At 35.5% G+C, this 26,658-nt stretch overlaps 1 protein-coding gene across 4 annotated transcripts in view; it reads left to right on the forward strand.

The window, feature by feature from the left end:
• CLINT1 (clathrin interactor 1) overlaps positions 1-22,349 on the forward strand; it is a 58,823-nt gene extending 36,474 nt beyond the window's left edge. Inside the window, exons 6-13 of one of the 4 annotated variants that reach the window (XM_088838536.1) lie at positions 1,267-1,444; positions 4,998-5,244; positions 7,397-7,466; positions 12,896-12,931; positions 13,952-14,026; positions 17,722-18,014; positions 19,495-19,699; positions 20,649-22,349. In XM_088838536.1, coding sequence (XP_088694662.1) covers positions 1,267-1,444; positions 4,998-5,244; positions 7,397-7,466; positions 12,896-12,931; positions 13,952-14,026; positions 17,722-18,014; positions 19,495-19,699; positions 20,649-20,995 — 1,451 coding nt within the window. In that variant the 3' untranslated portion in view covers positions 20,996-22,349. The remainder of the gene's footprint in view (positions 1-1,266; positions 1,445-4,997; positions 5,245-7,396; positions 7,467-12,895; positions 12,932-13,951; positions 14,027-17,721; positions 18,015-19,494; positions 19,700-20,648) is intronic. The other 3 variants (XM_088838537.1, XM_055428777.2, XM_055428778.2) reach the window with 3 other exon arrangements.
• Positions 22,350-26,658: the final 4,309 nt, after the last annotated feature.

The raw sequence follows: 26,658 nt of genomic DNA on the forward strand, positions 1-26,658 counted from the left end.
AGAAAATTTTGTTCTATAGTTTTACTTAGTAATTCAACAAAATAGTTTTGTTCAGTCTCCAGTGGGCATGTATGCCATCTGAACTTGTTAACCAACTTTTAAAATAAAAGTTCAATTATCCACCTTTTGATTATTTTGCTGTTTCTCATTGGTCTTTCCTTTTTCTCTGCACCCTGCCTTAGTTTTCAGTCTTTTCTTCTTTTTAACCTCACGTGATTTCTCCAACATTTTACTCTTGGCTCTTAAGTTTGGACATGGAAATGGAAAAGGTTCCAGTTAGTGCCTGCAATTCCTGTCTCTCCTCTAGGCCCTGAAGGACAAGGACTAAAACAGATTTGGGGGCTTTTTTTCCACTGCCAATGATCTACTGACTCAATTCACAAATTCACACAGAGGCTCCCTAGGTTTTGCCAGTCCCAGCATATGTTTGGACTTGGTGTTTTAATAGATCATCACTATTCTGAACCGCTTGAGCATATTTCATCATTCTAGTCTGTATAGTTTTTGGTAGTTAGAATGTTCTTTTCTTTTTAAAATAATTGAAAGGTGCTTTCCCAGGCGATGAAAGACATTTATTTTTCTAGTTTGATAGTGAAGAATGAGTTATAAGTCTTTACACTATACTGAGATACGTAGCATTCAGAATAGTATTTCCTATAGTTTTGTCTTTTAAGAGATTGTTGTTGTCCAGATACTTTTCTAATAATTGAAAAACCATTAAGAGATGAGAATGAAATATAATGCAATAAGCGACTTCTGTAAAAATAAAAAGATTTCAGGACTTCCCAGGCAGTCCAGTGGTTAAGACTCTGCACTTCCATTGCAGGAGTGCAGGTTCCATCCCTGCTCAGGGAACTAAGATCCCACATGCCTCATGGCCAAAGCAAACAAACAAACACCCCACAAAACCACATTAAAAACAAAAAGATTTCCATTTCTCTTTTGCTTATACAAGGCCTGTGTTGGTTTTTGTGTTTTCTTCTACTCCTTTCAAAAGAACTTAAGAACTTCCTGATATGCTGTGCTTTGCATTAAGGTTGTGTAAGTTTTCATAAACAAAAGCTTTTGAATCTGCATTCCTGCCACTTAATGACTGGCATTACATGCTGTGCCTTGCTGTAATTGTGTTGATTCAGCACTGTGGGAGCTTTCTGTTTTCCTTTGAAAACTATTTTATTATGAGGAAAAGCTTCAGAAATAAGGGCTATAGACCCCTTTTGAATTTAATGTCCTTAGAATCGCTTCTCTTTTTAATGCTTTATATAGGTGAAAGATATGATCCTGAGCCCAAATCAAAATGGGATGAGGAGTGGGATAAAAACAAGAGTGCTTTTCCATTCAGTGATAAATTAGGTGAACTGAGTGATAAAATTGGAAGCACAATTGATGACACCATCAGCAAGTTCCGGAGGAAAGATAGAGAAGACTCTCCAGAAAGATGCAGGTATTAACACTTTGTCTCCTGGGTCTCTTGGAAAAGGTACTAAATTTATGCAGTTGGGTCTTTGATTTTTTTGTTTGAGTGTTGGCATTATCTGAATTTCCGCTTTGGTTTGTTTATTTAATGGATTTTATTTTTTAGAGCATTTTTAGTTTCACAGAAACATTGTGCCTAAAGTACAGGAAGCTGCCACAGAACCCAACCTCTCCAAGTACAAGCATGCGCTCACATACACACTTTCTCCTGTTACTGACATCTTGCATTCATGTGTACATTTACTAACAATTGGTAACCAGTATTGTTAACTAAACTCTTCAGTTTGCGTTAGGGTTCACTGTATTGTACAGTTGACAGATGCATAGTACCCACCGTTACAGAACCACACAGAGTACTTTCACTCTCCTAAAAGTACCTTGTGTGAAAATATGGAATAGTTTGTGAACTGTTGTCCTTGCACCGGGACAGACTAGTTTAGTTCCCCAACCAAGGATTGAACCCAGGCCATGGCAGTGAAAGTGCCGAGTCCTAACCACTGGATGACCAGGCAGTTCCCAGCGCATGCAAATTTTCTCTGTATTGTTCCAGTTTCCGTATTATATGCTGATTTATGCATATATTGTGTGTATGTGTTGTGTGTGTGTGTGTATATATATACACATACATATATATATATACAGTGTAGCTGTTTACAAGATGCTAGATCAGACATTGTTTGCACTTAGTTTTGGCACATTTTTTCTTGTCTGTGTCCATTTATTTCTAAATTTGATCACATTTCCTGTATGCTTTTATTCAGGCTATTTAATTGGATTTTTTTTTCCAGTAAGAACTTTGATGGTTTATTTTGTTCTTGAGCATCTGATGATCCAGGGACCTAAGGTATTGATGAGGGATAATGAAGTTTAGTATATTAGGTTTAAAACAGAAGTTAACGGGGTTGAAATTTAATTCTTTCTGCGACATTTCATTTAGATCCTGCATCTCTGTTTACCAGAAAAAAAAATCCAGATTGATTTTTGAGCTAAAATATTTTCACGTGTCACCTGTATTTTTATAGATTTTATTTTCTCATGGTGGGGTATTTATTTGTATTCTACATAGAATAGTACTTGGAACTTTTTAGCATTCTAGCGTTCACTTTTTGTTCTTACCTATCAGTATAGCTATTAATTAGTCTTTCTACCAGTTAGGGTAATATATATAGCATTTAATTTGCAAAGCAAGTTTTTATAAGATCTTTGTCATTTGTGTCTCACCGTATTGCTAGTAGGTAGTCTAGAGCAAGGATTTTACCCTTATTTTTTGGAAGTAAAACCTGAGGCCCAATCATTTGTGTGCAACTTGCCTATAGTTACACAGAGATGCAACCACAACTTCAAGTGAGTTCATTTAATTTAAATACCATCTCTTTTTCTCTATTAAAAAGCTCTTTGACAGTTCCGATTAGGGGTCACGAAAAAGAAATAAAAATACAATTTTGAAACTGTTAAGGTTCACCTGTGGAATTCCTGTCTACTTATGGAATATGGTCTTTGAAGAACCAGAATTTACTTTTAATAGTTTGAATATATTTTACAACTAGATTTCTAGCTCTTTTATATTGAAAGTATATGCATATAGTAATAATAAATAATTAAACTTTGGAAAATGATGCCTACTTCAAATACTCTGTGGTATTTTTCCCTCATTAGTGTTCTTGTGGCCTTAGCATTTACATTTTTGGTTTGATTTAGAAAACATAATGGCCACATATTCTTTTGCTATATCCTGAAGAAGTATGGCAGTCAGGTAGGTAGGCTGGTTAGAGATCTAACTATGTACATTCTCATTCTATTACTTTCTCTTTGCCCTCCTTTACACTCAATTTTTCTTTGTTTTGCTTTGTCTTCCTATTCTTTTTTTTTTCTTTCTGTTTCTCCCTTGATTTTTTTTTTTTTCTACATTTGCCTCTAAGACAGGATCTGTTAGAGTTCCTAAATCTTTTATATAGAGTATTCAGGTTTAAAAGAGTGAAAATTCAGTGTGTGTTGTTTGTTTTAGTAACTAAAGAGCACACTAGAGACTTTTTATCTTGGAGTATTTGTGAGAGAAGAATGGATTTTTAGACAAAGTTGCATGGAACCTCTTTGGCATGTTATCAGAATTTCAGACTTTTCGTTCATCATTAGATTAAGAAATTCTTGAACACTGATCATATATGAAGCTTCCATTTTATTGTGTGCTAGTCAGGTTTCTATTCTCACCTTGTAAAGAAGTTTTCTTGCTCTGGAATCACATTGAACATGAGAAAGGTAAGACATTTCAGTTTTAGATATAGGACTGATGATGGGAATCTTCAGGTCATTTGTTGCTGAGAAGTTAGTGACAAGGGCTTTTGAATACTTAATCAGAACTAGTAGATTCCTTAAAATGCTTGTAGATAAAAATACATTTAACCCCTTTACTCAGTGTGGGAAGTCATTCTTCTTGATTCTTGATTTATACAGGCTCCAAATTGATATATTTAAGTAGAAATTGCTTTAGTCTTAGTTAATTTGCATCAGTAATAATACTTATAGTTTTAAGGAGAATTTTAAATATTTTATTTTAGAATATTTATAATTTAAACCACCTACTCTAAAATTAAGAAATAAAGGTAATGGAACATATTTCAGGTAATTTCTCTCTCTGTCTTACTTGTACCAGAAAAAAAAACCCTTAATACGTCATTACTGGAGAATACATTATTGCTGACATTTTTAATTCGTGGCATATGAAATATGCATTTTTTACTCATTCTGTATTTTTATTTTAATTTTTTACTTTCACACTGTTAAGGAAAAGAAGTTTTTATTCTTAATGTGCCTGAAAAACAGTTATTTCAAAACATTAAATACATTTAAATTTTCTGTGGAACAGTTTTCATAGTTTTGTAAAAGTTTGATCTCCTGATTCTGTATATAGTAAAATAGAGCACAGTTGTTGAGCACAGTTGTTGTAAAGTGCATTATCTCCTTTTTCTGCATTTACAGATGAGAGTTTAATCATTTGAATTCAGATAGGATGATATTTAAAGATCCATTGAAATTATAGTATTTTATATTTGCTTAGTATATGGGAGTCACTGACAGAATTATGTTATATAAATGAAACTGTAGTTGTTGCACAAAGTCCATTTCAAGAAAATATAACTTGCAGTTGTTTGAGCTCTCAAGGTCTCATTAGTTGATTCTGATATGATAGTAATTGAGCTATTTTATTTTTTAATTAAACTTTAAATCTATAATAAATAAACACCTGAATTATTTCAGGCTTTTTTGTGCACATTTATGTAAATGCTTGTTTGTAGCAGTGTTTTAGTCTTACCTGGGGAATTTGATGGGTTCGCACTTCCCCCCAGTGTGCACACATCATATTCAGATAGCTTAGATAACATTGTCTTGATCATTGTCAGATAAGTCAAAGTACAGAATTTTGGAGTGACTGCATTTGAAATTCTTTAGCTCAAATCACTGAAGGCTCCATTTTAAAACAATCCCTTGTCTTATTATTTTCCTTCATTTTTAATATCTTTTAGTGACAGTGATGAGGAAAAGAAAGCAAGAAGAGGCAGATCTCCCAAAGGTGAATTCAAAGATGAAGAGGAGACTGTGACGACAAAGCATATCCATATCACACAGGCCACAGAGACCACCACCACAAGACACAAGCGCACAGCAAATCCTTCCAAAACCATTGATCTTGGCGCAGCAGCACATTACACAGGGGACAAAGCAAGTCCAGATCAGAATGCTTCAACTCATACACCTCAGTCTTCACTTAAGGTGGGAATGGCACAAATTTACACGTTATACACAATTTTATTCTTAAAAAATTACTTTTAGATTTATTGCATTAGTAGTCTCAGGCATTTCTAGGTAATCTTATTAATTATAGATCATCTGGCATATATTACTCAGTCATTAATAATAAGAAATCTCTTTGGAGGAAGAAACCTGTCCAGTTGCTGAATGATTATCTATGCACTTTCTGTGAAAATAGTAATGACACTCTTGGTTCTTTTGGGAAAAGTTGTGAATCAGAATGTAGTGCCTTTATTTCCTACTAGACACTACCACTGGTACCAAGTGCCAGATTCATTAAGGAAAACTTGGTATGTTTGGAAGTTGTAAGATATTATAATGTGTATCTATGACAAGTTGAAATATAGGGGAAATGGTCTTGTTTAATACAGGGATGGTGCCTGTGATGGGAGGTTAATTTGCCTTGTGGTCAGTATTGATCAGTAGCAGCATTACTTCATGTACCGTCATCATTTTTTTTTTTCCACCAAAGAAATGAAATCCACTTGCCAGATACCTGACTGCAAGCTAGTCTTTTGGGCAGAAATCTGCCAAAGAGAGAGGTTTACCCCAAAAGGCTAAATAGTTGTTTTGTTACTGTATCCCTAGTAGTGTTCTCACAGTTTGTATCTACTCATCAAATGTAGCCTTTGGAAAATATTTTGCTAATGTACTCTGTGAATTGCAGGTGACTTTAAAAATAAAGCTAGTCCTACTTAGTGGCAGGAACTGTGTCAACTTTTCCCAGATATCTTCTGGTGTTTCACTCATTGTCCTCTTTATAGATTTGATGAAAACCTCAAAATTCAAAATTATAACTCAACTTTCATTGCAGTTAACAGGGGGAAATGGCGCTGTTATTTCTTTGTGGTCTTAGCTTTCCCCTGCTGTGGATACAGTTAGTTTACTGATGACTCTCTAACATTTGGTAGTCATAATTAAAACCAAGTACATCATGGTTGTCATATGGAGAATTCATTTAAGGTTGCATGAAGAAAATCATTCAACCTGTATATATTTTTTAAACAATAAACTGAAACTTTTTTCATCTTAAAGGATTTTAAATATCAATTTGTAGTAGAGCGTGAATGAATGTCACACCAAAAATATTTTATATTTGTAGTATAAGCTTTTTGACTTTCTTTTACTGCTGAACAGATGTCTTGAACTCTGAAGTTCTTGAAAAGTTACTCAGCCATTTCAGATATCTTTCAATCTCAAGGCCTTTTTGAACCACAGTATACAGTGTTTTAATCTTCAAACCTCAAATTATCTCGAGGCCTTTTTGAACCACAGTATACAGTGTTTTAATCTTCAGACCTCAAATTAACATGTGTACTTATTTACAGTGTTTCCCTATTGCTGGCACTTTTGTTCTAATTTAGTGTGTTTGTATTAAACATATTGGACCTATGTATTAGAGTGTTTAGGACTATGGAGAAGAGAGAAATTACATTACAACTCTAGCCCCACAGTTTAGTTTGGAAACTAAATATAAAACATATGTCAAGGTATAGCAAACCAGTATAGAATTATACTGATAAATATGATATACAAACACTGTTGCTAAACTTCACAGAATCATACAATTTTAGAGCTGGATAGGATCTTGGCCTCCAATCCAGTAGCTCTCAGACCTTCGTACACATTGAAATTACCAAGGGAGCTTTGTAAGACTTTACAAACCAGGATCCCACCCTGGGCAATTATGATTCAGCATCTTGTGATGGAGCTGGGCATATATATATATATAAAATATATGTATGTGTGTGTATGCTTCTCAAATGATTCTGCGTTAGGATCTGGAAGGTATGTTTTTTCATAGTGAAGTACAGTAAGAAAAGAATTGAGAAAGTAACCCAGGAACGTAGACATGCCAAACTCATCTGATTTCCGAAAAGAAAGGAGTAGGAGAAAGAGGAATGTGGATAAGTTAGGAATAGAATTACTTAAAAATATCTCTTTAAAGGGATTCAAGTTCACTTTTCTTTTTTCAGAAAAGGAAATCTGCCTTTATTCAGATAATTACAGGTTTTTGTGTCTAAGTTGAGAATTAGAGATGAGTAGAGCAGATTTTTTTTTTAAAGAGTAAAAATTTGTTTCCTAAGCTTATTAGTTCTGTGTGTGTTTCCAGACTTCAGTGCCTAGCAGCAAGTCATCTGGTGACCTTGTCGATCTGTTTGACGGCACCGGCCAATCAACAGGTAAGCTTCGACATTGGCTTTTTTTTGGTTTCAGAGTAATTGTTTTTAATGGCAAATAAGAGATGGAATGAAAATTTTAAAAAAATTCTTCTTACAGTTGATTTACTTTTAAAGTGAAATTAATGAGCCTTAAACATTATTTAGGAGGAAATATTTAATTGCCTAAAATAAGGAAAACGAGTACTTAAGTATTTGATAATTCAGTAATCTCTCAATTTCCTCAGAACTGAGTATTTGGGGTCCCTTTACTTTCTCTATAAGTGAAATATACTGCTTTTCCCATTTCACTGTCTTTTCATATTCTCAAATTAGCCATGCCTAGAGTTCATTTATACTTTTCATTCATTTATTCAGTAAACATTTACTGAACCAGACACTGGCCTGGGTGCTTGAGTCATAAATAGTTACAGACATACAGAGGAAAGGGGCATTCTGTGAAAGTGTGTAACTAACTACCTTACTTATTTTAAGAGGGCTATATCAAAAGAATGATAGTCCGTTCACCATGATCTTCTCACAGAGAAGTTCAGTGATTTCTTCAATTTGATTTCTAATATGTGGTAGTTTTTTTTTTTTTTAACTAATCTATTAAGTTTTCAAGAAAATTGGTATTTTAGGGTTGCATTTGAGGATTGTGGAGTCATAATAAACTACTACAAGTCAAAGTAGCTTAATTAATAAAACTTTGTTTAAAGTTCATTTCACATTAAAATATAACTGGCAAGATAGGCATAGAAATAATGTCAAAGTAAATCTATTGTTTCTAGTTGTGTGTAATGATTTTTCAAAACTTAATTATTTTAAAATTTACATTAGAGTTTAAGTGGACATTTATGATGGAAATTACTTCTCAGTGATAGTTTAGTACATGTGATTAATTTATTTTAATAATTTATAGTGGGATTGTTTTCTCCTACTCCTTACCTGCTACCATAAAATTAATTCTTAGATTGGGTGTTAACTTACTAGGGTGTCTGGTTCAAACCAATGTCTGAGATTCTTTAATTCCCAGTCTCTCTTTTTCTATAATTATAACTGTTCCTAAAGTTATTCTTTAAACTCTATTGAACTGTCATGCCCGAAGTTGCAAACAACCACATTAGTTGTTTAACAATTTATGTGCTGTCTTTTTGTATGCTGAAGATTTTAACTGTAGTATTAACTGGTAGTTAGCATGTAATCATATAATAGAGACTTAGTGTCACAGAATATCAACTGTTTTGGACCTCCTGGTATGAAATATTGAAGAGCCCCTTTCATGCATCTGTGGAAAGTTCTAATGGAGCAATCAGAAAAGAATTAACTAGGAAGGTCAGATGAGTGAATCTAACTTTTCCTTGGTGTTATCAGGATTGCTTTGAACAGAGAGAATTACTGAATCCAACATGCTTCCTTTGCTTGGCAAGAAACCTTTGATTTTTCTTTTCCAGTGTTAACAGTAGATTGACTAATTAAATAGAAGTAGTAGTTAATATTAATACAGTAATTGAGACAAAGTCTGAATGAAATCCAAAATGTTTCTTGTCTTAATTTTTTATTTTAATATTTTCTAAAAACCATATCATAATGGGTTGAAAACATTATTATTTTTTAAAGTTCTCTCCTATTTGAAACAGTTTGTTTAACCAGTTTGTGCAGAACCCCCTCCAATCAGTAAGATGAATTTCACTACCATGAATTTCTATTTAAATATTTTTAGTAATAATATATTTTAAATTGAATTCAGCAGTGGGAAAAAAAAATTGTATTTTAAATCTCTAGCACCTATATGTGAGAAAGTCTTAAAGAGTCTACCATACTAGCATTGCTGTTCGGTATGCCATTTGGGTGTCATTTACCAGATGTGCCTGTGTTTATAATGGTGCCATCATGCAAGTAATGTGGGCATTAACTGTAAACCTAAGCAGATATGACTTCTGTACCACTCACCAGAAAAATGTCTCCTTGGAGAAAATGGATTTTCTTTTTTTTATATGTTGTTACATCCTTCTTGTTAGCATCTTTAGAAGTATATGTGGTAAAATCATTGTGGAATATCAACCAAGTTTAAAAGTACACATATGAAACCCATTTATCAAGATGTATTTGAGACTGTCTTGATAAATATCCCACTCTGGTGATGTTCTTTTAAGATCTGTACTCAAATATTTTGATGACTTTTATGCTTCCCTTGTGGCTCAGAGGTTAAAGCGTCTGCCTCCAATGCGGGAGACCCGGGTTCGATCCCTGGGTCGGAAAGATCCCCTGGAGAAGGAAACGGTAACCCACTCCAGTATTCTTGCCTGGAGAATCCCATGGACGGAGAAGCCTGGTAGGCTACAGTCCATGGGGTTGCATAGAGTCGGACACGACTGAGCGACGGAACGGACGGACGGACGGATGTATAGTATATTTACTGTATTTAGAAAATAAGCCAGTTACAAATATAATGCCAAGAATCATTCTGTTTCATTTTTTAGTATATCTTGTCCTAAAAGTTTACATTGTCTCCTTTGTCCCTTTTGTAATTAATGAATTTAGGTCTTGATTAACATACTACTCTGTAAGTTATTTCTAGTACAATTAATGAGGTTGAAGAGAAAATAGAAAGACTTTACAATGTTTTGAATTTAAGTTAAAAAATATATAAGATTAACATGCATCAAATCCAAAATCTTCACTGTATATACATTTGAACCTTTTGCCCTGTATCCACTTAGTTAGTTGAGGATATTCACATGGATATGAACTACCTTGTTATAGCCAAGTTACTGGTTGTTACAAACCAATTTATATATTAGAATTTTCATGGGAGTCATCTCTAGTTTAAACCAAGTTTACTAAAAATAAAATGTTTTACCATATTCTATTTTCACTAATTAAAAGTAATGTATGCGCATTTTAGAAATTTTATGGAAAAAAGTGATTCACTATAACTGAGATAAAGTTAACTGTTAATAATTGGGGTAAATATTCATATTTTCTATATAATCAGTCAGTATATTTAAGCATTATCTTTCAAATCTTTTTCAGGCTTCAGATAAAGATTTTTATTACATTTTTTGTAATTTCTTTTTCACTTAAAATCTCATGACCAGTCCTTAACGATAGTTCATATTTGCAGACCTTTAATTGCTTTATAATCTTAACATTATCTAAATATGCTGTTTGACTGGTCAGTGTCTTATTTTTTGGACATTAGGTTTTGTTTCCAAACTTTTCTCTGTTATAAAATTAGTGAAATAGTATCTTTGAAAATATTGCATTTTGGTAAGGAGAAAAATAATATTTCATTTTATTTTGCATGTGTAAAAAATACTTATTTATATTAGTTATTCAGCATATATTTATAATTTTTTGCGTTTTCATTTAATATTGGATTCCTCTTGCAAAAGTTTTCATAATATAATCTAGATTAAATTCTTTGTTAAAGAAAATGTCCATTTGTAGTTAAAGCACTGTCTAGTTCAGCTGTGTTTTTCCTGTTCACAGTATTGCTTTGGAAATACATGTTCCCAGCTGGTGACTGTAAATAACCTCCTTGCTGCCTTGAAAAGGCAGATGGAAATGGTTCATTTATAATGACACCTCTCATGTGGGAATCTTGAAGGATAGCTCTTATTGTGAAATTTAGCAGTCTTCCCCATGCAGCAATTTTTGGTAGATTATTCTTATTTAAATTCCCTTAGATAGATGTTATCTAGAAAAATGCTTAAATATAGAAATTTTGTTAAATTTAAGCATTGGTATGCATAACATCCTGCATATAGGTATAGATAGTCCCTTCTCAGAGTGAGAAACTTTTCTAAATGAAATGAGATTTTTAATTTCTGAGGTAGTTTCCAAAGTTGAGGATCACATTATGTGTAAAACATAAGTAGAAGCATAATCTGCAGTACTTCAAAAGGTGGAGAAAAGTTAAATCCCTTTCAAGGAAAGGTGGCTTCTGTTTGTAAAATATTTATATGTGTGTTTCTACGTTTTCCCCTCCAGTGTTGTTAAATTAGTCATATTTGAAATTAAATTCCCTATAGTATGGTTGGAGAAAATAATAATATTTGCTGTAGACACATTACGAACATTGTGTAATTTTAGTTTACGTGTTAGAAGATAGAGCAGTAGAATAACTAAAATAGATTCTCACTTGAAATATTAAATTCAGGATGGGACAAAAATAAAATATGTCACCAGTGTGAAGTTACGGTCTCACGTTGTTCAGTGCTTTTCTTCACAGCATGAATTTTCTTTGTATCCCAGACTGGATAAGATTTGAAAATCCCTAACTTATTTGGCATAATAAATTACATGTTGATATCTATTCACTGCTTAGATGAAGAAATGAAAATAATCCCCAGTTTTCCTTCTATTAATAATCCCTTAATGCTATATTAAAAGATTTTCTTTCTGTTACCTAACTGTATACTTGGATCATATGTGCTTGTTTATATAGTTTAAAAATATAGCTCACTGATCTTTTGTACCCATCATCTTTTGTATATATTATGACATGTACCTTTAGAGAGAAGTCATTGTGATATTTTTCTTTAGATAAAGCAAAAGTAGACATGTAAGCTGTAATTGTTGCTCGGAGTAGAGAACCTCGGCCTTCATGGAAGTTAGTTCATGGGGAATGGGTATATGTATGAATTTGTGCATCTGTTATGAGTTGAAGAAATGAGGAATTCGTTAGACCTGCTGATAGTTGACGATAGTAAATGTGTATTAAAAAGAAATACCAAGTATACATGTATCAGAAACTGATTTGTTCCTTTTATTACTGCTGGCCATTTATTAAGAAGGGGAGATGGTTCTAGTTTAATTAACCCAGTTGAGTGTAGCAGATGGGGCAGAATGTCTTGCAGCGATAAGACAATTCAGAAATGGCACCAGATGTTGGAAGCTGTCCCTGGTGGTGTTTGAGTGCAGCCCAGATGTTCCAGTCCCACCTGGCTAGTTTCTAAGCACTGCAGGCTAAGCAGCTGTGATGTAACCTATATAATGTTCACATAACACTAAAAGCACTATAATTGAACTGCCGCTCTAAATTTCTAAGGTTGTGACTCTTTTAAGAGGTGAAATCTTTAAGGACAAACAAAAAACAAAGACAGGGGTTTAAGGTTTTAGATCCGTTGACTATTGCTATTTCCTTGGTAACTGAATTGAGAAGTGGGATAAAAAATTTAACAATGTGACTGTTCAAATTGTAGATAAAAGGAAATATTCTTACTTATGTAGTGCTTACAGGTGAAAATTTGTATGAGAATGTGATGTTATGCAAGCAGAGATTGACCTGCAGCCTTATGATTTGAATCTCACCTCTTTAGAAACTCCAGTCTGGAAGTATCAAAAAGCTACCGTTTTTTCAAATACTAAAAATGCAAGTATTTGCAAGTAAATAGTAGGAGAAAAAAAGTCCACCTAAATCATTGCATTCATTCTTTTTCCTGCAGTTATTAAAACTGACTTCTTTGCAGATCAGCTTCAAGGTTTGTTTGTTTTTTTCTGTTTCTATTTTTTAAATATCAAGCTGCAGAAAATGTGTCACATTTTCTTTCTCTTTCTAGTTCTTTTTTTTTTTCCTTATTGCAGACTGTTTGAGAGAGAATTACAAGCATTGTGACATTGTACCCTAAAATACTTGAGTATATGTCTCCTTACAACAAGGATATTTTCCATCATAATCATAATGATCATACTTTGGGAATTTAACATAAAAACAGTATTACTGTATAATAGACCATATTCACATTTCCCTGGTATCTCAATTACCTCATTTCATGCATTTCATTTACTTGTCATGTTCCGTTAGTCTTCTTTAATCTGGAGTATGATGACATGTTCTGAAAAGTCTGGAGAGTTGTTTTGCAGAATGTCTCTCAGTTTGTATTTATCTGATTCATTCCTCATGATTGGATTCTGGTTAAATATTTTGGGAAAGAATTTCTACATGGGTGATGATCTCTTTTTTAGTCCCTTACATTAGAAGGCCTATGAGTACTATTTTCTTCAGTTATTAGTGACATTAAGTTTGAGCACCTGACATTGTTTAAGATGGTATCCCTTTAATTTCTGCACTGTAAAAATAGCTTCATTCCTTTTTATTTGTAAATAATCTGTAGGGTGATGATTTGAGAATATATGATTATCTTATTACCCAGAAACATGTTTCCCAGGTTTTAGCATCCATTGAAGATTCTTACAAAGGGCATGATTGGCCAGATAAACTGTATACCTACATTAGGTTTGTGAAGTGTAAGTAAGGGATAACTTTTAATAACAGTTGTATCAATCAGTAGATATAGAACTGAGGATGTTAGAGAGTTGATGATAGCTTAAAGGGAACATGGTGGCATAAAAAGCTAGATGAGCTAACTAGCTTTTATGATAGGTCTTGGGGTCTAATATATTGAGTAATTTTTGAGTCCTGTGCTAAAATAGCTTCCTAATAAAACTGCTATCAATTGTGCTGTGGTCCTAACAATTTTTCCCTCACATTTAATTTCTAGGAGGCTCAGCTGATTTATTTGGAGGATTTGCTGACTTTGGCTCAGCTGCTGCATCAGGCAACTTCCCTTCCCAAGGTATGATATGATTTGACTGACCAGAAATCTAGAGGCAGTGAAAAGGTTACCAAAACAGCTCTTCCCCACCCTGTTCCCTATCTGCTTCTTTTGGCCATTTTTCTACTTGTAGTATTTGTAATTCCCAATTATCAAAGAATTTATTCACAAAGGTATTTTATTAGGCTAGTATCCTAAGTGTGCCCAATGAATTAATTTCATTGCATACTACTCACGTACACCTAAATAAAATTCTCCTCACTCATAAGTGATTCTTGTTTAGTTTTCTTTGGAGGGAGGAAGTTGGGTGGGGGTAGGTAGGTAGAAGTATGAATAAGTATAAATCTCTTCTTAGCAAAAGAAAATATTAATGATTTTCTTGAATGAAATTCAGGGACATTGGAATTGGGCAGACTATTTTGCCAAAATTCATTTCTTTGAAATTTAGGTATCTTAAGAGAATTTTTATGAAAAATAACTGAACTTCATTTTGACATATCCTTGAATGTGAGGAAAATAAAACTTCCTCATTCCATGTTAGTTAAATAAGAAATTTTAAAATACCCTAGATTTGCTGTGATCCATTCACAGTATTTGTAAAGATCAAATCATTATGTTGTCTACCTGAAACTAACAGAATGCTACATATCAGTTAGACCCTCAAATTTTTTTTTTAATGGCAAAAAAGTGCTAACATCTAAACAAAATACAGACTTAAACATCCTGGATTGAGTGAAGGGCTTGTATTTTTCCCCTTTTTTATTAATATGTTTTATCTTACTGCCTCTGCCATATACTTTAATATATGAGCCTCTACCTTTCTGAGATTGGGAATAATGCTTCTTGTCATGGTTCTTTATAATGTCTATAGAAATGTGTAGAATGGAGTCTTAAGTTCATTATTAAGTGTCTCTTAGGTTGTAAAGTGTTAGTTCTAATATTTGTTTTTTCTATAAAATCTGGTCAGTCTCAAATTTGAGAGATAATATAAAAAACTTACATACAAAAATCATAAACATGAGGTGAGACAAGGAGAAAATATTTAACTTAATTAGTATTATTTTAGGGAGAAGGCAATGGCAACCAACTCCAGTACTGTTGCCTGGAAAATCCCATGGGTGGAGGAGCCTGGTAGGCTGCAGTCCATGGGGTCGCAAAGAGTCGGACACGACTGAGCGACTTTACTTTCACTTTCATGCATTGGAGAAGGAAATGGCAACCCACTCCAGTGTTCTTGCCTGGAGAATCCCAGAGACGGCGGAGCCTCGTGGGCTACCATCTATGGGGTCGCACAGAGTCGGACACGACTGAAGTGACTTAGCAGCAGCAGCAGCAATCTTATTTTAAGTAGAGTTGTATGTCCCCATTATTAATTAGATTAAAATTTATATTTAGTAACAGCTAGTTTAGGTGGGCTTCCGTCTATGGGGTCACACAGAGTCAGACACGACTGAAGTGACTTAGCAGCAGCAGCAGCAGTTTAGGTTTGTGAGGATTTAGGAAGAAAATTGCGTAGTTTTTCGTGTGAGTTGGGTTATTTGGACAACTTGTATAAATTCCAAGTATTTCCCAGAAATTAGCATTGTGGAGTAATGAAGTGCTTCATTTTAAAAGTGTGACTGTGACTTCCAAATGTTAATACCTTACTTTAGGCAAATCAAAGTGGAAAATAGACATTGCCCCAGTTTTCCAGGCTGCTTGTGTAATTCTCAAAAGTTTTTATGTATATAAAGTTGCCTACTATGCAAATAATTCAAGTATGTTAATGTTGGTAAGTGATGCATCTCTTCATCTGTATGCATGTGATTAATATAACCTGATCACCATTACGCAAGGGGCTGAAACTGTTGCAACAATGATTAATCATTTCTGAACAATATATGCCTCACTAGAAATCTCTTCCTCTCATGATTAATCATTTCAGATAAAAGTTTTCAGAAGGGGCAACACATTTTGCCCCAGTTTCCATTCTTACTCTGTTTTCTAAAAAAAGCAGATAGAAAATCAGCATACAGTTTATCTTTATCCAGCAGTCTTCCTTAAATTAATTTAAATTGTTTCATATATAGAACTAATTGTAAAACTCTTTAATTCAGTCATTTCTGTAAAGAAGATCAAAGACATGTTTTAGCAAAACCCTGAGGTAATGAATATTAGCCCAGTTCTTATTTTAAATTGTTGGTAGAGCTTGGGGTTTCTAATGAATTATTTTCTCTTTTGAGGGTGCTTATAACATAATATGGTAATAGAAGAATATAATTGTAAAGACTTAATGTTATTGTTCTCTTTTGATATTCAGCATAATGAGATACAGTATTGTAGTGGTTGCTTACCTTTTAGGTTAGACAAAATGTATTTCCAAGTTGTAAGTGAAGATAGCAAAGAAATGGTGTTAACTCTGAACTGCATACTATACACTTTCAGATGACAGTTTACATGTAGCTCTTTCTTCACCTTTGCTTTTTTCAACTTCCATTAATTCATATGTATCTATTTGTTCCTTTCTTGAAGTAATGTTTATTTTGTATAAACTAATTAAAAAATTTTTTTAAGTATAACTTGACTTTATTGTATTCTAAATACTTAATATTGTATGCAGAATTTATAGAAGTTTGACTTAACACTTTTATATGGCATGCCTGAAGGAAAGAGTGACACTTGAGCTCACCTCTGTCTTCACAATTAATCCAAAGTAACAATAACAAACCTTAAATGGCATTTACTATATATTAAGTTACTTAATCTTCTCAACTTCGATTTTTTAAAAAGTAAGGCACAGGGAGCTTGCCTGGCTGTCCAGTGGTTATGACTGCGCTCCCACTGCAGGGGGCACAGGTTCAATCCAAAGGTAAAGCATAGAGAAGATTAAGTAGGGCCACATAGCCAGTTAGGGACAGAGTCCATTCTCTTAAATATTTCAGTCTATTAATTAATCTATTAATTTTTATATTATTAAATACATTAAGTTCTTAAACTTATTATACTTTGAAGCATAGTGATAGTTTTGTTCCTTTTTTAAAAAATATTAGCATGAGTTCCCCACTTTTTAATGTAAATAGATTGAACAGTTCCATTTGAAGTGTGCAGTTTTCTAAGGTTGTAATATCATAGCTCTCTGTAGCCTTTGTATTGTAAGTGGAAGCATGGCCAAATGGGTGTTCTGAGAACTTCTTACAGAAATTTACTAGTCCTACTTTTAATTTCATTGAGTTTTTATTTCATTTTTTAATGAATGTAGGGTTTTATTTCCATGAGATGGTGTAAGTCATAGCTTGTTTTTGCTTTGACCCTTTCCAAGTAGTGAATGAACCCTCCCAGCAAAAGGTTTAACCAGTTTAGAGTTTTGTTCTTGTTTTGAGGAGAGCTCAGGCAGCAGCAGCTGTCATATTAATTTAGCTAGAAACATAGTTGATATGCATGCTTAGGTTGAAGGGAAGTTTTGGTTTCTGTCATTTCTTGGTGTTACCTTAGACCTGCCAGTGGCCAGAGATGGATTTTACTGTATATGTGGAAGTTTCTATTTTTTCTTTGTCACCTTGTTAAATAACACTTATGGAATATTCATGAGAAAAAATAACGTCCAGATGGAGATGGTACCTACAGATGCTAATTTGGATGGACACAGATCAGCTCTAATTTGTTTAAGTTGGTAGATTGTTACATTTGTTTTGGGCATTTCAGAAACTTTCTTACCCTTATCATTCTTTCTTTCTCAGTAACAGCAACAAGTGGGAATGGAGACTTTGGTGACTGGAGTGCCTTCAACCAAGCCCCGTCAGTCCCTGTTGCTGCCAGTGGCGAGCTCTTCGGCAGTGCCTCACAGCCAGGCGTAGAACTTATCAGTAGCTCACAACCAGCTTTAGGCCCACCTCCAGCTGCCTCAAATTCTTCAGACCTATTTGATCTTATGGGCTCATCACAGGCAACCATGACATCTTCCCAGAGTATGAATTTCTCTATGATGAGCGCTAATACTGTAGGGCTGGGTTTGCCCATGTCAAGATCACAGGTAAGTTACCTGCCTCCCTTGGAAATGGTAATTCATAATTTTTGAGGTGCTGTGACTAATCTAATGGAAGATTAGCATAAGACAGAAAAATAAGTTTGTGATACATAGATGACTTTTGTACATTGCATTTACCTTGTGCCCTTTCCCCTGGAATAGTCATTTGGTTCTCCAGGGCAAGGCTTTCTCACCCATCTGGCTGTCCATGCAAAGCCAAGTGTGATGCCTTCCACAGAGGAGGCATTTGCTGAAAATTTTATTGAACAAATAATTGGTATTTAATAGTTTAAAAAAGTGTTTTTAAGAAGAAGAAATAAGAGATATATTGCTAATATAGAAGATTATTCTCTAAAATAATGTTCTTCCCTATTCTGGGCCTCCTATACATTTTATAATGTTTATATAAGCTTTCAACTCTCACTTTCATAAAGAAAAACAACTGAATAGGAACTTTTTAATTCACTTTTAAAAATTAAATCTAAATCACCTAATACTCACTTAGAATTAAAACAAGTGCATATTTGTCTGAGTTGTACCAGGAACTTGTTATTTTTGACTCAGGCTATTCAGAATATTTGCTTATGATGCTAATTATTCACTTTAATGTATAGATTATCTTCTTTGGGTTGTTAGGATGAAGGAAGAGACAGAAGAAACAGAAAGGTGACTCATCTGTATAACAGACCTAACATTAAAAACAAAGGACATAAAAGCCATACCAGTGCCATTAAATTGAACTGAACAAGCCCAAGCTAGTTTATTCTTTATAGCGTTTCTTTCGTATGGTCTCATCATAAAGCCAGTCTACTTATTTCCAATTTTAATTGCATCTGTGTTGTGATTCTTTGCATTGGTCCATTTTTAATTATTCCTCCTACTCCTATTTCTTTCCCTTTTTCTGTCCTTGTTGCAGTTATTCTGGTAGTAATTACCAGGTACCTCTGCTGCTTTTTCCTGAGTTTCTCCTCCTGAATTGGTCCATATTATAGCAAGTTCTGCTAGTGTTGCTCACTTGAGGCAATAGAAATGTACATGGAGCAAGGATATATCAGTCGGGTTTTCTGGAGTATAATTTGCTGTCTTGATGGTTTGCTTTTTTTTTTTTTTTTAGCATAAGAACTTATACCCTGAATTCCATTTTGTAAGAATAAATTTCCATTTGTGTATTTCCTTAAAGTTGTACTAACCTGAAGTTAGTAGTTACCTTGGAATGGTGGCTTCTAGACTTGGGGTGATGGGAGGATAATTGTTAATGTAAATATCTTAGTTTTTTCTCCAGATATGATTTGGACTTCAGGAGGAATATGGGAGAGTAGTGGTACAGGAAGGGTATTGAAGACCTTAATACAGAACATTAAAAGTTTCAGAAGTTTATAACCAGGTCCAGTATATATCAGTATTTGGAGTTACTGTAATTAAATTGCCATTTGATAATCTTTATAGATAAGATACTTAATTTTTAGAACATTTTTCTGTTTTCCAGCCTTTGCAAAATGTTAGCACAGTGCTGCAGAAGCCTAATCCTCTCTATAATCAGAATACAGATATGGTCCAGAAGTCAGTCAGCAAAACCCTGCCCTCTACTTGGTCTGACCCCAGTGTAAACATCAGCCTAGACAACTTACTACCTGGTATGCAGCCTTCCAAACCCCAGCAGCCATCACTCAATACAATGATTCAACAACAGAGTAAGTTACTGCAAGACATCCATTTGTTTGTGTACTTGTAATCCTTTGCCCTTATGCCAGGACTACTTTAAAATGTACTGAAGGCAGCTTTGTGTTCATATTAAGATTTTTTCACATAAGACTTGGTATCCCTCCTGCCACATTAAATTGCTTTGTATTCTGGTGTTAGCATGATAACATTTATTGTATGATGGTGAGTTTTGGGAGCCTGATCACTAAAATAAAAAATACTGTTTTTAACATAGGTAGATACGTCAAGGAAACAAAACTTATCAGAACTCCATAATCCAGGGATAATCACCATTAATTGATATTTCTTCACATTCCATCTTTGCTAACCGCATTTTTAATGCTTGAGAGCGTTATGTCTATACTTTATTTCTTGGAGTTCATATTCAACATTAAATTGTTGTTTTTCCTATGTTGAATATTCTTAAGAAAGTATGATTTTTGAATCTTTATAGTTATCCATCATATTACTGTGCAGTTCCTCTATTTCCATTGTTGCCAGCTTTTTGCTGTAACTCCACGATTTTGTGTAAATCTTTGTACTTGTGATTTTTTTCCCCTTAGTATGATGTTCTAAAAATAGAGCAAGTCAAAGGATAAAACTTTTTTAAAAGTTTTGATACACAATAGCGCTTGACAACTTGTTAGGTTGGATTCAATAATAGATTTTATAGGACTGATTTTAAATTGCCTGATGTTTTCCCCCAGGCCACTCTACTGTTTCTACGTCTTGGGGAAACCAGAGCTGACAGCCACTGAATATTTCTCAAGAGTAATCAATACAAGTTAATTGACAATTGACTTCTCTTATAAAACCACTATGAAGTAATTTTATTGGGGCTTACAAGTGTTGATGGTCAGGAAGATTGTATTATTTTTCTGCTCTATAAGTCTAAGAATTCAGAATGGTAAAGTTCTTTTGTCTCTCTTCTTCTGTTAGATATGCAACAGCCTGTGAATATGATGACCCAAAGTTTCGGAGCTGTAAACCTCAGTTCTCCATCTAACATGCTTCCTGTCCGGCCTCAAACTAATCCTTTGATGGGGGGACCCATGCCTATGACCATGCCCAATGTGATGACTGGCACCATGGGAATGGCCCCTCTTGGAAATAGTCCAATGATGAACCAGAGCATGATGGGCATGAATATGAACATAGGGATGTCAACTACAGGGATGGGCCTGACAGGCACAATGGGAATGGGCATGCCCAACTTAGCCATGACTTCTGGAACTGTGCAACCCAAGCAAGATGCCTTTGCAAATTTCGCCAACTTTAGCAAATAAGAAAATATAAAGGAACAGATTGAGTGAAGGATTTTTAGTGGTGTAGATAGGTGATGTTGGGATGGAAAATGCTAATCAACTCCCCTTTCTTTTATCAATTAAAATAAACCTACATTAAGAGCCAAAAAGGCTGTTTTATAAAAGTGAAATGTATTTTAGATGGCCAGGCAAGGGCACTTCAGATGAGGCAGTTTGAAACATTTTTCCAGTGAGACCACAAATGGGATAGTGAGATCGTTGAAAGCCTTTATAAATTGAAGAGCCAATTTTAATATCATAATATGTGGGAAGGCTAGAATAGGGCTGAATAAACATGTTTGAATCTCTAATTTTATACTTTTCTTTTCCTGAAGAACTTGATTTTTCTGTCCCTGAATCACCTTGTCACAATTGGGTCTGTTCCTTTTACTACCACTCTTGAGTCCATATATGAAATCATTAAAGTTGGATGATCAGTTTTTTATAAAAATATATATTTTTGTCCAAAAAAGGCATACATATGTGATTATGGCTAAATCAAAGGTAACTGGAATGTATATACTTTTGCTAATGTTCCAGCAACACTGCTATTATACTATCCAAATTTTTATTGTAACAAAACCTCTTTAAGCAATTGGTGACAGCTGTGGGACTTTTCCCATTTCTTCTGCTATAATTATCCTGTGCAGAACTAGAAATATTTTTTTCAGGACTGCTCTATGGTTTCCTTTGAAAAAAAAAATAACCTCCAGTATTTTTGTTTTTAGCAGTCATTATTTACACTTTGCAGTGATTAACTTGGCAAGACTTCCCTTCCATGTTTATCCCTGTAGCCACCGTGTAATAGTCAGGAACAGTCAAAAGAGAAAAATATTTTTTTTTTTTGGTGTCTTTTAAAAAAATTGAAGGTGAAAATTCATTAAGACCTTAAATATAAATGTAAGAACTCAACAATGTTGGCTTTTAGATTTTATACAGTATTGTTTTGTTTTGGTTTTGAGTGTATATAATATGGCATTAGCAATATGGTTCCAATAGAGGCAAGTTAAATATCTATATTATTAAAGGAGACCTGTAGCAGTCAAAGATTTTATTGATTTAATGCAAATAAAGGAAATTAATTAAGATGTTTTTGTTTTCCTGCTGTAATTCTGCATTAAGCTCACATGAAAATCATGATTCTAGAGTTTGGAATGCAAAATTGTTTCACCCTCAAGCTGGGAATATTTTTTAAAATGAATACTATAATATAGGTATCAAATTATTACCTCCCCACTTTGTGTTGAAATTTTTTAAATTAAATTGATGAAACTTTGTTTCCATTGTATTCATAAAGTTCTGTTATACATAACATTAAAATGTTCATTAAAATCAATGTTGAACTGCTTTTTCTTTCATTATGTTAGACATTTGAGACCGTTTGGGGAAAAAATAATTATAATTTGGGTAAAGTAATTTTTATAAATAATTTAAAATTATTTAATGACTTCTCTATTCCTTCCTATCAGACTACTGTTAGGAATTAAAAATGAAGCAGCAAAGATATCCTGACCTGCTCCATTTTTGCTAATGTTCCATCTACAACATTTCTAATTAGGCAGAAATTCATGTACTTCTGCTAAGCAGTAATGAAAAGTGATTCATTTGCTGAATAAGAGATGAGAGAGAGTATAATTAGCTGACTGTGGTTTTTAATCTTTCAACAATTCAATGTGTTTAAATTAGTTTCAAAGAATAGGAGCTTTCAAGTGCTGTTACTTCAGAGCAATCAAACCAGGCTCTGGTAGCAGCATGGAGAGTATCTTCACTGATATGTGAAATCTGTAATCTTGAATTTTTTCTTTAAATTGAGAAGTTTAGCATCACCTTCTCAAATATATATGGTCCTTAAAAGAAATAGTTTCTAAACTTTTGTGTTTAAAAATTTTTTTTAAATAAAACTGAGATTTATCTCAAGCATTTTCTGTACTATGGCTTCTTCAGTGTTGTATTTCTGAAGACAGAAGTGAGCCCCTTCCTCAGTTGTTACTGTGTCTCAACATACAGTTTGCTGTTTTACTAGTAGTTTTGTTTCAGAGCCCATGAAAGGAAAACAAAGCTTGCCTCACTGGGGTTCCATTCAGTTTAATGATTTATCTCTGAATATTTGCTTACTATTTGGGGGAGTGAAGGAGAATTAGTTACTGTTCTTGCAATTTACATACACTTGTGTGAATCTCTACTGCCATTCCAGATTCACTTATTTTCCCTCTTCAGATGTTTTTTTACTTCTCTGTTATGATCTTCAGGAACCATAAATGTATACAGTGTTCTTGTACAGTACTTTGAATGTTTACTTTTTTAAAATTTTAATAAATTGCCTGAATGATATCCATAATGCTATTAGTTAGGGGTTAGGGGCTGCTGCTGCTGCTATTAGTTAGGGGTTAGGGGCTAGTCACTAATAAATTGAGGCCTATAGTTACTTATATTTGGAAGGAAGGGTTAATACTTTTTTTCTCATATATTTATGAAATAGTGAAATAAAGCTAACAGCCCTGAGCACAGAACACACCTTAATGGTGAATAGATTTCTGAAACAAACTGGCTTTGTGTGCTGTCCTAGGAGACAGCATTGCATTGTAGAAAGAGCATGGACTTGGAAGCAGATCTAATCCTATTTCAACCTCTCACTTTCTGTGTGACACCTTGATCAATTTATCTGACTTTTCTGAGCCCTCATATTTTTTTCTAAAATGAACTTAAAATTTGAAAGTGTTGAGTAATTAAGTGATGAGATCAGCAGCACTGACATATGCTGTACATGTTTGTTCTCTGCATCTCGTTTTTAGTATTTATGTAAATGTGCTTAAATGTCAGGAACTTCCTATGTGCCAGTCACTGTGCCAACCATTTCACCACATGTCATTTTAACCTATATGTAAAAGCCCAAAATCTTATATTCCTAGAATATGAGTGTAGTTAAAGGAAATGGCATCCCACTCAATATTCTTACCTGGAGAATGCCATGGACAGAGGAGCCTGGCAGGCTACAGTCCATGGAGTTGCAAAGAGTCAGACACGACTGAGCGACTAACTAACACTTTCACTTTTCAAGAAAGCATGAGAAGACTTTCCCCTGGTGGCACAATGGATGAGAATCTGCCTGCCAATGCAGGGGACAACAGTTCAATCCCTGGCCTGCGACGATTCCACATGCCAGGGAACGACTAGATTGGTACCACACAGCTCCTGAGCCTGCACTCGAGCACGGAAGCTTGAGCTACTGAGCCTGTGTGCTGCAGCTGCGGAAACCCGCGCTCGAGCCTGTGCTGGAGGAGAAGCCCACATAGAACAACGAAGATCCAGTACAACCAAAAATAAAAAAGCATGAGAGACTAAGTTGATTTCTAATTGAGGATTTTCCTATTTGCCTGAATTTAACTCTTTTTAACAAGAAAATTGTAAATGAGCTGTTTTGTTAATGTATTGACTCCTACTTATTGCATTAGTGCAGATATGAGAGAGAGAACTATGAAAGTGAGCTCTTGACTTGCCACACAAATAACCCTCATGAATGTTCGCAGCTTTTAGAAGCAGTAGAGATCTCAACTTTTCTACTGACTTCTTGCAGTTTTGTTGACTAAGATCTTGCTGTTCTTCTAACATCCAGAGAAGCAATCTGATATATAGACTAAAAAAATAAAAGAATTTTATGTGTCCTTTTATCTCATTATAACCTTAAGTGTCTTCCTTCTATGATAGTGGCAGCCTTGCTAATGCACTGTTTTCACAGACATAAGTAACTCCTGGCACCCTGTCACACTGTCCTGGCTTACCCCAGTGGGTGGGGAATCAGCGTGCTGCCAGTTCAGTGTTTAGCTTCCCAGGAATTTGGGATGGATTTGAAAGTTCTGATGGGCAAACATAATTTGCTACTCTTTAAATGTCAGGAATTTCCTGGCAGTACAGTGGTTAGGACTCAGCACTTCACTGTGGTGGTGGCCTGGGTTCAATTCTTGGTAAGGGAACTACAATCCTACAAGCCATACGGCTCAGCCAAAAAAACAGATAAAAACAAAGTGTCATTACATTAAATAATGGAGTCCTGGTCTGTGGAATCTTACATTTCCATTTGATTTTTCTTAACTGTCCATCTTGCATCATTCTTTATATGCCTCAAGCACATTCTTTTTGAGATAAAAGTGCTTATAGTTGGTATATAGAGTAGCTTGACCTTAGGACCCCTTTAATGCCATTAATTAACGAGGACCCCAAAGAGCTTTTGTTTATGTGGGTCATATCTAATGATATTAACTGTATTTGAAATAAAACTGAGAAACTAGGGACTTTGCTGGTGGCACAGTCAGAATCCACCTGCCAATGCAGGGGGCATGTGCTCCATCCCTGGTCTGGGAAGGTCCCACATGATGTGGAGCAACGAAGCCCCGGAGTCACAACTACTGAGACTGCGCTCTAGAGTCCATGAACCACAACTACGGAAGCCCGTATGCCCTAGAGCCCACACGCGGCAACTACTGCGCCCACGCGCCGCAGCTACGGCGCCCGCGATGCAGCTACTGCACCCACACGCGGCAACTACTGCGCCCACTCGCCGCAGCTACTGTGCCCGCGATGCAGCTACTGCACCCACACGCGGCAACTACTGCGCCCACGCGCCGCAGCTACTGCGCCCACACACGGCAACTACTGCGCCCACGCGACGCAGCTACTGCGCCCACACACGGCAACTACTATGCCCACACGCGGCAACTACTGCGCCCACACGTGGCAACTACTGCGCCCACGCGACGCAACTACTGCGCCCGCGATGCAGCTACTGCGCCCACACGACGCAGCTACTGTGCCCACACGCGGCAACTACTGTGCCCACACGCGGCAACTACTGCGCCCACACGACGCAGCTACTGTGCCCACACGCGGCAACTACTGCGCCCACACGCGGCAACTACTGCGCCCACACGCGGCAACTACTGCGCCCACTCGCCGCAGCTACTGCGCCCGCGATGCAGCTACTGCACCCACACGCGGCAACTACTGCGCCCACGCGACGCAGCTACTGCGCCCACACACGGCAACTACTATGCCCACACGCGGCAACTACTGCGCCCACACGTGGCAACTACTGCGCCCACGTGACGCAACTACTGCGCCCGCGATGCAGCTACTGCGCCCACACGACGCAGCTACTGTGCCCACACGCGGCAACTACTGCGCCTACACGACGCAGCTACTGCGCCCACACGCGGCAACTACTGCGCCCACACGCGGCAACTACTGCGCCCACACGCGGCAACTACTGTGCCCACGCGACACAGCTATGCGCCCACGTGCCTAGAGCGCCGTGCTCTGCAACAAGAGAAGCCAACAATGACAAGTCTGCGCACCTCAACCAAGAGTATCCCGCAGACACCAAAACTAGAGAAAGCCCACACTCAGCCATAAAGACCCAGCTGAGCCAAAAATAAATACAAATAAAATATTAAAAACATTTTTAAAAACTGAGAAACCTTTAAAAATATCAGTTGGTTTTACAGTAACAAGCCCATTATCTGCCAAATTACACTTATTAAAAAATGTTTTTCAAAATAAATTTGTGGGAAGAGTGGCATTGTTTTACGTTTCTCTTTATTACTTGGCTTAATGAAACACAGCTGGATTCTCTTACCTGTTTCTGCATTCAA

This window comes from Moschus berezovskii, chromosome 8 (assembly GCF_049115385.1).
Source record: "Moschus berezovskii isolate FMDL1 chromosome 8, NW_MosBer_1.0, whole genome shotgun sequence".
In the NCBI taxonomy this organism is placed as follows: Eukaryota; Metazoa; Chordata; class Mammalia; order Artiodactyla; family Moschidae; genus Moschus; species Moschus berezovskii.